Source organism: Dioscorea cayenensis, chromosome 7 (genome assembly GCF_009730915.1).
Source record: "Dioscorea cayenensis subsp. rotundata cultivar TDr96_F1 chromosome 7, TDr96_F1_v2_PseudoChromosome.rev07_lg8_w22 25.fasta, whole genome shotgun sequence".
Taxonomy (NCBI): Eukaryota; Viridiplantae; Streptophyta; class Magnoliopsida; order Dioscoreales; family Dioscoreaceae; genus Dioscorea; species Dioscorea cayenensis.
This window is the reverse complement of record NC_052477.1, coordinates 1,465,699-1,480,142: the sequence shown is the minus strand read 5'-3', so window position 1 is coordinate 1,480,142 and position 14,444 is coordinate 1,465,699. Positions and strand designations below refer to the sequence as shown.

The 14,444-nt window shown below is 28.7% G+C and overlaps 2 protein-coding genes across 3 annotated transcripts; one reads left to right on the top strand and one right to left on the bottom strand.

Annotated features, from left to right (window-relative positions):
• Positions 1-2,873: 2,873 nt before the first annotated feature.
• LOC120265794 (AP-1 complex subunit sigma-1-like) lies at positions 2,874-4,227 on the bottom strand. Of its 2 annotated transcripts, XM_039273761.1 has the most exons (7): positions 4,182-4,227; positions 3,819-3,905; positions 3,572-3,663; positions 3,378-3,486; positions 3,246-3,281; positions 3,082-3,168; positions 2,874-2,945 (listed from the first exon to the last, which is right to left on the bottom strand). In XM_039273761.1, exons 1-7 carry the CDS (start codon positions 4,182-4,184, stop codon positions 2,874-2,876), a joined length of 486 nt encoding a protein of 161 aa, XP_039129695.1. In that variant the 5' UTR covers positions 4,185-4,227. The 2 variants fall into 2 exon arrangements, with proteins under 2 accessions (XP_039129695.1, XP_039129693.1); XM_039273759.1 differs by lacking the exon at positions 4,182-4,227 and having other exon boundaries at positions 3,819-3,911.
• A 3,620-nt stretch (positions 4,228-7,847) lies between these two features.
• LOC120265499 (ATP-dependent RNA helicase DEAH13) lies at positions 7,848-14,438 on the top strand (the record flags this gene model as incomplete). The annotated part of the gene is made up of 13 exons (XM_039273430.1): positions 7,848-7,925; positions 9,094-9,340; positions 9,422-9,490; positions 9,581-9,656; positions 9,789-9,863; positions 9,964-10,013; positions 10,121-10,181; positions 10,264-10,599; positions 11,478-11,723; positions 11,817-12,047; positions 12,797-12,910; positions 13,003-14,172; positions 14,271-14,438. Coding segments are annotated over exons 3-13 (2,589 nt in total), but the record flags the coding sequence as incomplete, so codon positions are not given.
• Positions 14,439-14,444: the final 6 nt, after the last annotated feature.

Below are 14,444 nucleotides of genomic sequence, written 5' to 3'. Positions count from 1 at the left end.
TAATAAAAAATAAAAAAATTTATAAACTCATAATTAAAAATGAGCTACGTCTTGGTTCCATCATACCTGGGTAGTTACACAAAACCGAAGTCCACTAGATCAAAATTCTCTATATACACTGATTAAATAAATAAATAAGTAAATAGAATAATCTGGATTAGATTTGATGGACCTTCCAGAACACTGACAAAATAAAAGACTTAGACTCCTGAATTTCTCCTCTGGTGAGGCGATAAATCGACGATATTTTCGCGGTGAGATGAGATTTTGATGACTTGTGGAGACGAGTTCTGGTGGACCGCGAGTAATCAGAACACTAATATTCGTTGTGACCTTTTTTCTTTCCAAAAGGTCATTTCGACGTGTTGAGGGTTGCTTAGCTTTGGTGGTCGGTGGGCCCCACCGAATACACACAAGTACTTAACACGTGGCATTCATACATTGGACTTCATAAAATTAAAGTACATAAATAATATAAATTATCTTATATTATAAATATATATATTATAAATATTAAATAGACAAGAGTGGGTGACATCAAAATAATTAAAGGCAATACCCTAATTATTAACACTTATTAGTTACTATTTTTATTTTTTTGATAATTGTTATAAATATCATAAATTATTATTCTTAGATACAAAATAAAAGAAAATCAGGTTAAAACATTTCAATTACATGCACCAATGAGAACAAAAATATCTCTCCTTGGAAAAATTATTAAAATAAAAATTACTAATGTACCCCCTAAATCATTTTTATTTATTTATGTATTTTTTTTAGAGTCATCGACTTGAATTTAGAAAACAATCATTTACTTTTTTTTCGCACTCGGGGTCAAAAAATAAAATAAAATAAATAATCAACCGGAGTTTTTATAAATTTTATTAGTTAAATTTTAACACTAATGATATGTAAATATATATATATATACATATGATATTTATGAGGCTATTAACATAAATCCTTTGGTTGAAATTTCAATTTTTGCCAAAAAAAAAATAAAAAATATTGATATTGTATATGAGCATATTACTAATATTATTATTATTGACAATATGATGAAAAATAAATATGTCTATGTAATTTGTGTTCTAAAAATACATCTAAAGGTGAAAGAAAATGTTTTATATAAATAATGAAAGTCTCTCTCTATAAATAAATAAATAAATAAATATATATATATATATAACTTAATTATGGTGATAAAAAGTTGAGAGAGCACTATTAGTGTTGTGACTTTAAAAAGCGTGCTTTAGGTCATTGTCAAGAGTTTTTGTTTGTTTGTTTGTGTGTTGATAATTCCTCAAAGGTGTTATCTTGGGAAGGCCTTATCCATGCTTTTGCTTGTGTTGTGACTTTTCAATGAAGTGAGTCATCCAAGTGAAGATTACTTAAATTGGTGTGGGTTTGATAAATCACCTAAAAAATTCTTAAGCTTAATTATTATTATTTTTTTATTGGATAGCCCCATGAAACATGGTTTTAGATGTTTCTCAACCGTTAGATTACCATCTCCCCTATCATCTTTTCTGTCATTAAACTCAACCCCCACCTGTTTTTCTCTTAGTATTTATGAATGAGTGTTCACAAATGATGTCTTAGTATATATACACACAACCTGCCTATCAATTGATGTTGATCTAATTTGGATCATTTGAATAAATAATTTTGAGTATAAATATTTATATATGTAAAAATATATATATATATTGTATTAAGTCTATTATTTTATAGGGCTCTCTGAATCTTGTTCCAATTTGATGTTAGAACCAGTGGGTCTTAAGAAATTAGCGAATCAAATATTATGTATACATTATTGCTTAAATTAATAATTTTGAGTTCAAATATTTATAATATATATTAAAAAAAAATACATAGATGTCTACTTCATTTATAAGGATTATCAATATTTTTTATCATGGAGTAGTTTAGAGACAATGGTTATATGTATTGCATTATTTAAACTTGATGTCTTATTAGATGTTTATGTGTTTTTTTTTTAATTTGTCATTTGTTTCAATGTTTATTTTGCTTTTATACTTTAAATAATTGAAGATCATCCAATATTTAGTTTTTTTTATTTTGATATTACGTCTTTTGAAAATATAATGATCCCAATAAATAAAAAAAATAAATAAAAGTTGGGAAAAAAAATAAAATATTGATACCAAATACAAGGGCCATAATTGCTGCTAAAGATAGAGAATTATTTTATTTGATTAATTCAAAAATAAAATATAAAGGAAAATTTTAAATTTGAATAAATAAAATTTTAAAAGGTCATAAGATAAGAACGACGACATTATTTAAAAAACATAGGGGAAAAAATTATCAACTAAATATATTTTTCTATGATCTTTGACTTCACTTAAAAATTTTCAATAAGGGTATAAAAAAATATTAAAAAAAAAGAATAAAAGCAAAATTCAAACTTCTTTTTATTTTAGACATATTTCTTTATGTTACTTTGACAAGAAGTTTTAAATATTTTAATAAGCAAAACTCGGCAACTATTTTAAATTTTTTAAAATTTTCAACATTAACTTTTTACATTGTTCTTTTTTTCTTTGATTACTGTTTACTTTATTTATTTTAATTATATTCAAACATTTTTCTAATACACCTCATAAAGCTTTTGCACTGGTTTAAAAGGTAGATTTAAGCTCTACACATGCAAATCATAGATTTGAATAAAGATAATTCTTTTTTAAAAAAATTGAAGTTTATGAATTATTTTTTTAAAAGATGAACATATAATATCAATAAATTATTTTTGAAAAAAAATAAAAAATTAAACAAGAACAAAACCCAACCTTTTTGACTTCAATGAGCAATCAAATCAAGTAGAGAAGAAATTCATGAAGCCACTTTCACTTGGTGACTTGAGCTATCATATTCCTAATTGTGTTTGCCTTTTCTTTGCTCTCCTCCACCAATAAATCCTTCAATAAATAAATAAATAAATAAATAAATAAACTATCAATCATGCTATATAATTATTATTTTTTAATTAGTGCATAATTTAAAATAAATATTTTTATAATAAAAAAAAACAAGAAATTAGTTAAAGAAGAGTACTAATGAGTCCATAAGTCTTGTAACTACTCTTTTGCTTGATTCTTGAAGTTCACCGGCCATTACAAGTTCGTCGAGAATGTAATATGCCTAATTTAATCCAAATATCAGCAAAAAAAAAGAACTTATTAACTTGACAAAAATACGAAAAATTAACTTATTATCACCTTATGAAAATTATAGATGAGATCGAGTTCACAAACCTGAAATGCATAAAACGAAAATGAGTGTTTGAGAATTTTTCGAATGAAGAATTATATATATGTTTGATATGTTTTTTTGCTATAGACAATACATACCCCGCAAAAATATCGATCTAAAATCTCGACAAAATGTTGTATGATTTCAAGGATTTCGAGCTCATTGTCGTCGTGATCAATGCACATGCAGAAATACAGACTCACATATCTGCATTGATGTATATCAACAAAAAAAAATATACTTTATTTATAAAGAAAAAGTCTATAATTTTATGATTCAATAGTTTAATTACCTTCTATAAACAACTTTGTTTCCTCTCCATTCGACGAAATTGCAAAGTTTCGGTCCTCGACTAAGAATTGCGCTGCTAAGTTCTGCTATTGCCTTTTACCAAGATATAAAACAATACAATGCACTCTAAGAACAACTTATGAAATTTTTTTTTCTGTTTATTGTATTTGATAATCTAGTGATCTTTTCTAATACTGATTTACATGAACTTACAAACAGTAAAGATTAAGAGCGAAAAGAATACGAACCCGGGATCGTTCTTTCGCAGAATACTGTGAATACCATTTTGTCAATCTGAGTTTTCCTTGTTTGCTAATTAGAATCACAAAATGAATCTGCATGCATTGATGAATGTAAAGTTTCAAACAAGTAAATAAACAGTGCATGCTAACAATATCATATAAACTCAATTAAATCATCCTCATGTTAAAATTAACCGAAAAAAAAATTAAACAAATGAGAATTCTATTGATGATTATTCCAAAATTCAGCTAAAAATTTAGAGTAAATCTTATAAATTCACTCATTATAACTTCAGTTATTTTAATCAAAATGATTTGAAAACAAACAGGAAATGAAAACAAGAAAAGAGAAGAGGTGAGGAACCAAACCATTTTGTTTTCGTTTCTTGTTTTCAGTTTTTGATCTAAATGTTTACAGAGAACCAGAGAAAAAGAGAAAGATAAGAAGATGATTAGGAAACAGAGATGGACTTATTCAAAGCGGGAAACATGGGAAACGTTTTCAACCGTTTTATACCACGTTGGTTGGCTCGCTTATCGGGTTCGGATCTTGAAAGCTCCGCATCCGCATCTGTGCATCCGATATGATTGTTTGATTAATATATATATATATATATATATATATATTAAAGTAGAAGACAAGCAAGCTCTATCAAAACTTTTTCCTCCAAAATTTAAATAAAATATTATAATAATATTAAACATTAAATGTTTATGATATTTTGTATTAAATTATTTTAATGATTGACTTTTAAAAATCAAATAAATTATAATTTTTTAATAAATTAAACTATTTTATTTATCTGAAATATTATTTATTAAATTATAAAATTAACAATATTAAATATTATAAATTTTGTCTACTTATCGTATTTTCTTATTATATATATATATATATATATAATAGGAGATAAGCATAAACTATTTCATTTGTTATTTTATTCATTTTAATTTTTTTTTTTGTTATTTGTGTGATAATTTTGATTTATTAGGTTTCTGTCATGCTCCGACCTTAGCCGGACATGTGGCAAATGCCAATCGTCAAAACAATAAAGAGAGGGACCCTAAATACAGAAAAAACATCAACAATAATACAAGTCTTTATATATATTAAAATAGAAGACAAAAAGTATCATGGTGTATTTGATAGGTGGGAAAGTGATTAATTTCCTAGGAATTTTTATCAAGAGAAAAAAATTTATATATTTGATTGTCATTTTTCATTGAAATGTTACATTATGATGGGAAACATTCCCTCATATCAATAGAATTTTTTTTCTTTAACGTGTCATGCACTTATAAAAAAGTATCCCTCAAAAACCTAAATAAAAATATTATAATAATATTAAATATTATATTATATTATAGTATATTTATATTTATATTTAATTTAAAATTCAAATAAATCATTTTTATGACAAATAAAACTTCTAAAATTAATAATGATAAATATCTTATCTGATTGATATTTATAAAATAACTTTTTAAAATATAAAATTAGTTTAATATTATTTATCATATATATATATGAAATTATAAAATTAATATGATAAATATCCTATCTTATCTTAATTTAAATATTACAAATTTTGTATATATATATATATATATATTTATATTATATATTAAAATAGCAAACATGCATATTCTAAGTTCAAATTTTTATTAATCAATCAATTATTTAGATTAATATTTTTAAAATTTTAAAATATAAATATCGATTAATTCATGAATAAAATAAAATTATTTAAAAAAAGATGGCATTAGTAAGCATATATATATATATATAATCAAATATTTAGCATATATATAACCAAATATAGTTAAATAAGTTTGTTTTCCTTTACCAAAACATCTAATTTTATTATTAGATTATTCTAAAACTAATGTGTTAGTTATATGTAATAAATTTATTATCATTTTATTTATATATTCTAAATATAAAATTTATTTAAAATTAAATAATTTTAATTAAGAATTATAAAAAAACTACTATTAATTGCCCAGTGAAAACAATCTTATTATATCATTATTTCATTAATTAACATTGAAAAAAATAAAAAATAAAAGTGGAAAAGACCCAAAAACTAAAATAAACAATCTTATTATATCAATAATTATGATCTTACGCATGGACAATGCTAACAATTACCAGTACACAAATATAATTCAAAAAACAATTTTGTTGATAGTTTCAAAAACCCAAAAACTTTTAATATCAAAAATATCGTTTGAAATATGACATTTAGATAGTTGTAAATTATTAGAGGGTGTACTACAATGGCATGCAAATATTTGTAATTTTAGTTCTAAATTAATTAGACATTTTGTATAGAATTGCATTGCTAAAAACAAAAAGTATTTATAATTTAATCACAAATTAAATTATGATTTATTGAAAAACAATAAATTATAAATAATACATAGTATAAGACCATTGAATTCATCATCTATATATGATTTTATAATGGTATTTTTTACTAATCTGTAAAGGATAAATATTATTTATCACTTTAATTTTATTTGACTCAAAAATTATCTTTTTAACCTCAGTGAAAAACAATATTGTTTGATTATATTATTTATTATAAATATTAATATCTAACTAGTAATAACCACTTTGATTAGAGAATTAAAAAAATAATTAAAGTGATTAGCAATACGTCCTCATATATATATCATCAATAATTTTTTATTAATTATATCATTTTTAATATGTCCATAGATTGAAAGTATTTATTTTTATTTTTAAACTCCTAATTCGTATTTAAAATAAGTGATAAAGAATCATTTTAATGTGTTACAAGAATCAATAAATAATTTTTTAAAAATTTAAATTAAGTTTATTGTTTTAAAAAATTTTAATAAGTGAAGATTGAAACAATTATTATCAAAATCTTATTATATCATTATTTCATTAATTAACATTGAAAAAAATAAAAAATAAAAGTGGAAAAGACCCAAAAACTAAAATAAACAATCTTATTATATCAATAATTATGATCTTACGCATGGACAATGCTAACAATTACCAGTACACAAATATAATTCAAAAAACAATTTTGTTGATAGTTTCAAAAACCCAAAAACTTTTAATATCAAAATATCGTTGAAATATGACATTTAGATAGTTGTAAATTATTAGAGGGGTGTACTACAATGGCATGCAAATATTTGTAATTTAGTTCTAAATTAATTAGACATTTGTATAGAGATTGCATTGCTAAAAAACAAAAGTATTTATAATTTAATCACAAATTAAATTATGATTTATTGAAAACAATAAATTATAAATAATACATAGTATAAGACCATTGAATTCATCATCTATATATGATTTTATAATGGTATTTTTTACTAATCTGTAAAGGATAAATATTATTTATCACTTTAATTTTATTTGACTCAAAAATTATCTTTTTAACCTCAGTGAAAAACAATATTGTTTGATTATATTATTTATTATAAATATTAATATCTAACTAGTAATAACCACTTTGATTAGAGAATTAAAAAATAATTAAAGTGATTAGCAATACGTCCTCTATATATATATCATCAATAATTTTATTAATTATATCATTTTAATATGTCCATAGATTGAAAGTATTTATTTTATTTTTAAACTCCTAATTCGGTATTTAAAATAAGTTTTTTTTTGAAAAAAAATAAAGAATCATTTTAATGTGTTACAAGAATCAATAAATAATTTTTTTAAAATTTAAATTAAGTTTATTGTTTTTAAAAATTTTAATAAGTGAAGATTGAAACAATTATTATCAAAATCATCTATGTAATATCTTTAGTTTAAACATTATTATTAAATTATTTTATTACGTTCATTTCACCTGTTTATAACACGGGCATAACACTAGTTATATTAGAGAGAATATTTATAATTTAAGTTTTTAAAAAATATATAATAAGCGAAAAAAGCCTTTCCATGGGCTTACTTTGCGTGGAGATATGTGCATTGATTGATCTCATCGTAGCCGTTCAATGTTAGGGTTTGGCACGGATATATATATATCTCGATTCCTTCTTCTTCGAGTGTGGTTCCTGGTGGGAGGTGGAGCACAGCTCAACGTCGGCGATCAGGGCTGCACTTCTCCGGTGAGATTCTCCACTAAAATTTAATCCTAGATGCATGCATTGCTGAATCTCTTTGTTGGATTATATGCTCCACTTGTTTAGGGTTTGGTAAATTCATTTGTTTGTTGGTTTAAATCCATATATATATATATATATATATATATATATTTGGTTTTTATATGCATTAAATTCTTAATTTTGATGTATTCTGAAATGCCTGGAAGCATTAATGTTGATATTTTAGTCTAGATTAATTGTTTCTATTGTTGCGTTGATGTTTCTGTGAATGATTGCTTGTGTATATATATATTTATACAATTGTATATTCAATGGTTTCTACATTTGTAAATTAAAACATGTATAGAAAACTTTTTGAATAATTTATAAAAATAAAAAAATTACATATATACTCTTACATGGTCAGGGTATATATAGGCTAAACTTTATCAAGAGGTTCTAAGACCATCCGCAGATAACAAAAGAATAAAAATAGAGAGAGAGGAAGTTGATGAGAGACATAAGCACAAATTGGGTGGGAGAGAGATTGCAACAGGAAAAAGAACATTAGCAAAAACTTATACCAGGTGAAAGAATAGATGAGAGAAAGTGTTAGTTAATTAGTTTTAATAGTTTCTGCTGAAGCACTAGCAGAAATAAGTTATTGAGATTGATTGTGACAGACGGCTCCCAGATAAATGCTCCTCATATATAATTATAGAATTAGATGATTATATACACACACTTCACATAGAAATATGGGCAAAAGTTATAGTGAATTTTCAAAGTCTGTTGATTTTTTTTAAAATATTATTTTATCGTTATTTTGTTAGGAGGTCATTCAAGTCAGTGTAATTGGTGCACTTTCATATTTATCTGTCATTTGATTTGGTGTCATTTGATTTGGTGATTGTCATCTTTATCAGGAAATTTTTTTTTGTTGACCTATCTTAAATTAAATTAGAAATTTTTGGTTGGTTTTTGCTATTTAGAGTATTTATGTAATATCTATTTTTGGTGGGGGTGTTTTTACTATTATGATTTTTTAAATCAGTTTAATGAAATTATTATTATTATAAAATTTAATTAAATAATAAATTTAAAAAGAATTAAAATATAAATATAAATATAAAGCGTTTTGAGTTCCTCTCAAAACTCTGAAACTTTGTTTCCCTTCGCTCATTCTCTTCAGCGCCACCGCCGCCTCATCGAGTCATCGCCGTCGAGGAACTATAGCATCTACTGATGTTCTAAACCCCATGTTGGCTGGGCCTTTCTGCAGTTCTCTGTTAGTTGTCATTCGCTTGAAGTTAATCTATCAGCCTCCAAACCATTGTTGGGATTATTCACGGAGGATTTGGAGTTTTTAAATTAGTGAAATTGGTTCACTTTGTGTTGATTCTCGGGTTTTTTTTTGTCTGTTTTAATCACTAAAGGAGGTAAATTTCTTGCTCAAAGCTTGTGCTTTTGTTTAAGATTTTGTTTATGTTATTTGATTTGATGCTATTTTTTTTTAAAAGTCCATAGATGACAATGGAATCGAGTTCAATTGAATTGGATCAGTCTTTTTGCGAGAGTATTGATGCGAAGTGAGATTTCTTGTTGCTTCATTGCTACACTTAAGTTGTAATCTTCACAAGCTCTTTGTAATTACTTGGAATTTGGTTGTAAATTTATAGCTTGAATGGGGATGGAAGCAATGCTATTATTTTGCCTCAAAAGAAGAAGAAGAACAAGGACAAAGGTGCCGGCAAGGTACAATGTGCAAGCTGATATTGTGTTTCTGAATAAGTTATTTTATTATTTCTTATAATAATTATAATTTTTTTGGATGAATTTAGTTGGTTTTTGCATGACCTTTCAACTGTTTTGCATTATTTGGTTTAGGCTTTGAGGAAAAGCAACGCAAACGAACCTCAGAAAATGAGCAAAAGCAAGCTAAGGAAGCTGAAACAGATTCAGGTGCGTGTGGGGTGTGTATGAGTACATATCATGTTTTGATGTTTATACTTGCTTCTCCTAACTTTATTATGGTTTCTTTGTGCTTTTCTAAAATTTTCAGGAGGAGAAGGAAAAGAGATTGTTGCTATCCAAAAGTATTGAAGTTTTAGAGTATGCTGCTAATTTTATTTGAAACATTCATTGTTAGGTTAATGTCAGTGTCTTTTGTGTATGTGTATTTGTTTTTAAGCAAGGCTCTTTTTATTGCATTGCTGCAGGAAACACAAGATCTGGGATGGTGCATATTCTTTGTTGAAGTGTTCTGGGACTATTGGCCAAGTATGCATATACAAATTGATATTATTATATTGGATAATCATTTCGGCTTAGAAAAAATGTTTAAACTTAAAATGTGAAATAGATGGATACTATGCGGGAGAAACGCAGACGGGCAGTAGAATTTTCTAAAGCAGGTTTAGAGGTGCCCGAGGAAGTTTCTCTTTTCAAGAGAAAAAAGAAAGATAAGGCTTTTGAAGAAGCTGCTGTCGAGCTTAATGGTAACCACAACCATTTTGAACACTTTCAAAATTATAGTCAGCTTATTCCAACAAGATCTGCCTTTGAGGAGGGTGTATCACATATCGTACAACCTTCCCTCCAAGTTACAAATTGCAATACTGATATATGCATGAGGGAGGGTGAAAAATGTCCTTCATCTCCATGTAGTTCTGATGAGAGACCGGACACCAATCCTCAGGTATTTTAGTGTCTTCCAATATAAATATTCGATCTTTTACAAAACCTAATATATGTGCAGTGTCTTTTCCAAAACATATTATTTTTATTCTATTGGTACTGCGTTGTGAAGATGGTGGTTCACCAGGGAATCAGCTTCAGGTTCTTAACTTTCTTGATCCAAGAAGAAGAAAGTTCATTCCTTTCTAAATGTGCCATTTTACAAATGAAAGCTTGTAATTTGTTTGAAGGGAATTTGGAGGCTATAGGATTTCTAATAGCCCTACTTGACTCTTATTTTTATACACATGCAAGCCATCTGGAGTTAAAAAATGTGATGTCTGCTCTGGCAGCTTTTTCGAAGTTTTTGTGATCTTTTTTTTTTATCCAATTAATACCTAAACAACTGTTGAAGTACTTGACTTCTATCTGCAATGTTATTGCTGTACATAAACTCACCGAGTCTTTTTAGCATAAGGTGGATTATTATCTTCAAGAATTAAATTATTTTGTAATTTCATCTGATGAAACTCAGTTGTCAGAAGCAAAATTTGTTACTGCATTAGTTTCCTAAAGATATATAAATTTGTAATTGCTAATAAGAATATTGTATTTAAAATCACCTGCATACCACACATACGAAATGGATATTTCATTGAGCATCTCCATTTTCTGTGTACATAGTTTGTATCCCCGTGGCTTACATAATCTCATTGATGATGTTATACTTTTGAATAAATTATATATGATTGAGCTTGTTGCATTGTTGGTGTCAGTAAATTTATTTGTTGGGTACTCGGTGATATTGTTCTGTTCAACAGCTGAGTATATTGCCTCTAGAAATAAATATCTAATTGGTATCATCTAGATAACATCTGGATTTATTTTACTTGTTCTCAGGGTTTGCAACCTGGTGTTTCAGATATTGTTCATCTGAACAATGGGTTGTCTGGAGATATAATGTTCATGGAGCATCTGACTGCCCCAATAATAGTTCGTGTATCAAGGCCTAAGGAGGTTGAAGAAACAAGAAGAGATCTACCGATAGTCATGATGGAGCAAGAGATAATGGAAGCTATAAATGAGCATCTGGTTGTCATTATTTGTGGGGAAACTGGATGTGGTAAAACCACTCAAGTACCCCAGGTGAGGTTTTACTAGCTACTTTCTCATCTATCAGTTTCAAGAATTAAACAAAGTTGGTAGTTCATAATCATTTTTGTTGTTGCTTATCTGCAGTTTCTATATGAAGCTGGATTTGGTTCTAAAGATCATAGAGATAGAAAGGGAATGATTGGGGTTACCCAACCTCGCCGTGTTGCTGTTCTTGCCACTGCAAAGCGTGTGGCTTTTGAATTAGGTCTCCACCTTGGTAAAGAGGTTGGATTTCAAGTGAGGCATGACAAGATGATTGGAAATAGCTGCTCCATCAAATTCATGACAGATGGTATTTTGCTTCGTGAAGTCCAGGTTCCTATCCAAAACTTTATTTTTTAGCTTTTCTATGATGAAATCAAATCATTGTAAGGATGGCTATTTGTTATGTAGTTTCATATACTAGAGGATGATAACTCCACAACTTAAACATGGTCTTCTTTATTTTTGTCAGTGATGGTCAATTGTTTTTCTCCAATGTCACAATGTGCATTATTTATTCTCTGATAAGAAAAATGACTGTTGATACTTCTATTTTGTATCCCCATCATATTATTTTTTATCAACAGTTATACTAGGAAACTATTCTGAGACCAAGGGACTTCCCAACATCCTGGAATCAACAGATCCGGTAGGACCATCAGGCTTGTGCAGTGAAAACCATGGGATATCCTATAACCTGGATGCATTAGAGGATCAGAAGAACATTCAGTATTTCCCAGTTAAATAACATGACTAAGTCGTTCTTCCCATGATGGTTGTATCATATCATTTTAAAGTAAACTTCCTCAAATTTGAGTTTCTTCTTGAGTGGAGATTTAATTTTGACCATCGTTATGATCACATAACTTTTTAAAAAACTGTTATGACATTCTGTGAGTATTAAAGGACATTCTTCAATTAGTAATCATTCTAGACTTGTCTTTATGTCACCTAGTGAGGGTTTTTTTTTTCTTGGTGACTAATTGCGGTTCAAATATTCTATATATTCAATTTGATGAAGAATGATATGGATGTTAAAGTTGCTCTTACTTAATTATGAATGGACTATCCACGTTGTGCAGAGTGATTTCTTGCTGAAGAAATATTCTGTCCTAATCCTGGATGAAGCTCACGAGAGGAGCCTGAACACTGATGTTCTCATTGGCATGCTTTCTCGGGTTGTTAGACTTCGGCAGGTGAGAACCACAGCCATTTAATTCTTCATTTGTTGACACATGACCATTTGTATGAGTAGTACTAAAATAACTTCTTTAACCATTGCCTGCAGAAGCTATATATGGAGCAGCAGGAGAAGTTGCTGTCTGGAGTGAAAATCAGTCCGGAGAATATAATTACACGTTTGAGGCTTGTACTTATGAGTGCAACACTACGTGTGGAAGATTTTGTTTCAGATAGGAAACTATTTAGCGAAACTCCACCTGTTCTGGAGGTGGCAGTTAGGCAGTATCCAGTAACCGTGCACTTCTCCAAGAACACAAAGGTGGATTACTTAGGATTGGCTTTTAAGAAGGTAATGTCCATTCATAGGACACTTCCGGCAGGTGGTATACTTGTTTTTGTTACTGGACAGAGGGAAGTGGAGTTCCTCTGCAAAAAGTTGCGTAAAGCTTCAGAGAAATTGACTAAAAGTAGTTCCAAGTTAGAAAATGAGAGCCATCTAGCTTCAGATGTGGATATGAAGGAAATCAATGAAGCTTGTGAAATTGAAGGCATCTCTCCTTTTCTGCAAACTGACAAGTTCAGTTATGATGAGAACCCTCATGATGTAGAGATGGATTGCTATTCATCAGACTCAGAGTTAGAGAGTGGGAGTGAAGCTGAAGATGAAGATGTCATGGAGATTGAAGGCTCAAAGAAGAGTGGCTCGGGTGTAGATTTTCTGGAGGATGCAGAGAGCCTTTCTTCTTTAAAGGCTGCTTTTGAGGCACTGGCTGGAAATGTCTCAGAACCAAATTGCAAAGAGAACACCAGTCTCCCTGTTGCTTCTGCTACTGAAGGACACCCAGAAACTTCTGTGATGTCTGTTGGTGCAATGCATGTTTTGCCTCTCTATGCAATGCTGCCCGCCAATGCACAGCTTCGTGTATTTGCTGATGTTCCTGAAGGAGAGCGCCTCGTAGTGGTTGCCACTAATGTGGCTGAGACCTCTTTAACCATACCCGGCATGAAATATGTGGTTGACACTGGAAAAGAAAAGGTCAAGAACTACAAATATACCAGTGGAATGGCAGCCTATGAAGTTCAGTGGATAAGCAAGGCATCAGCTGCTCAACGTGCAGGAAGAGCTGGAAGAACTGGACCTGGCCATTGCTACCGGCTGTATTCCTCTGCTGCTTTTGGTAAAGATGATGTATTTCCTGATTTCTCCTGTCCGGAAATATCCAAGATCCCAGTAGATGGTGTTGTGCTTCTCTTGAAATCCATGGGTATAGATAAGGTCCTGTTGTTGTCTTCTTTAGCTTTTCTTTACTCCTTTTTTGTTTGCTCTTGCTTAATTTTTGATCTGTAGTGTTGTTAATTTTTGTTATGTTACAGGTTGCGAACTTTCCATTTCCAACTCCTCCCAAGATAGAAGCCTTGGTTGAAGCTGAGAAATGCTTAACTGCTCTCAACGCTCTTGATCCCCAAGGAAGGCTAACACGAATAGGGAGAGCGATGGGGCAGTACCCGATGAGTCCCCGTCATTCTTGCATGCTCCTTACCTTTATT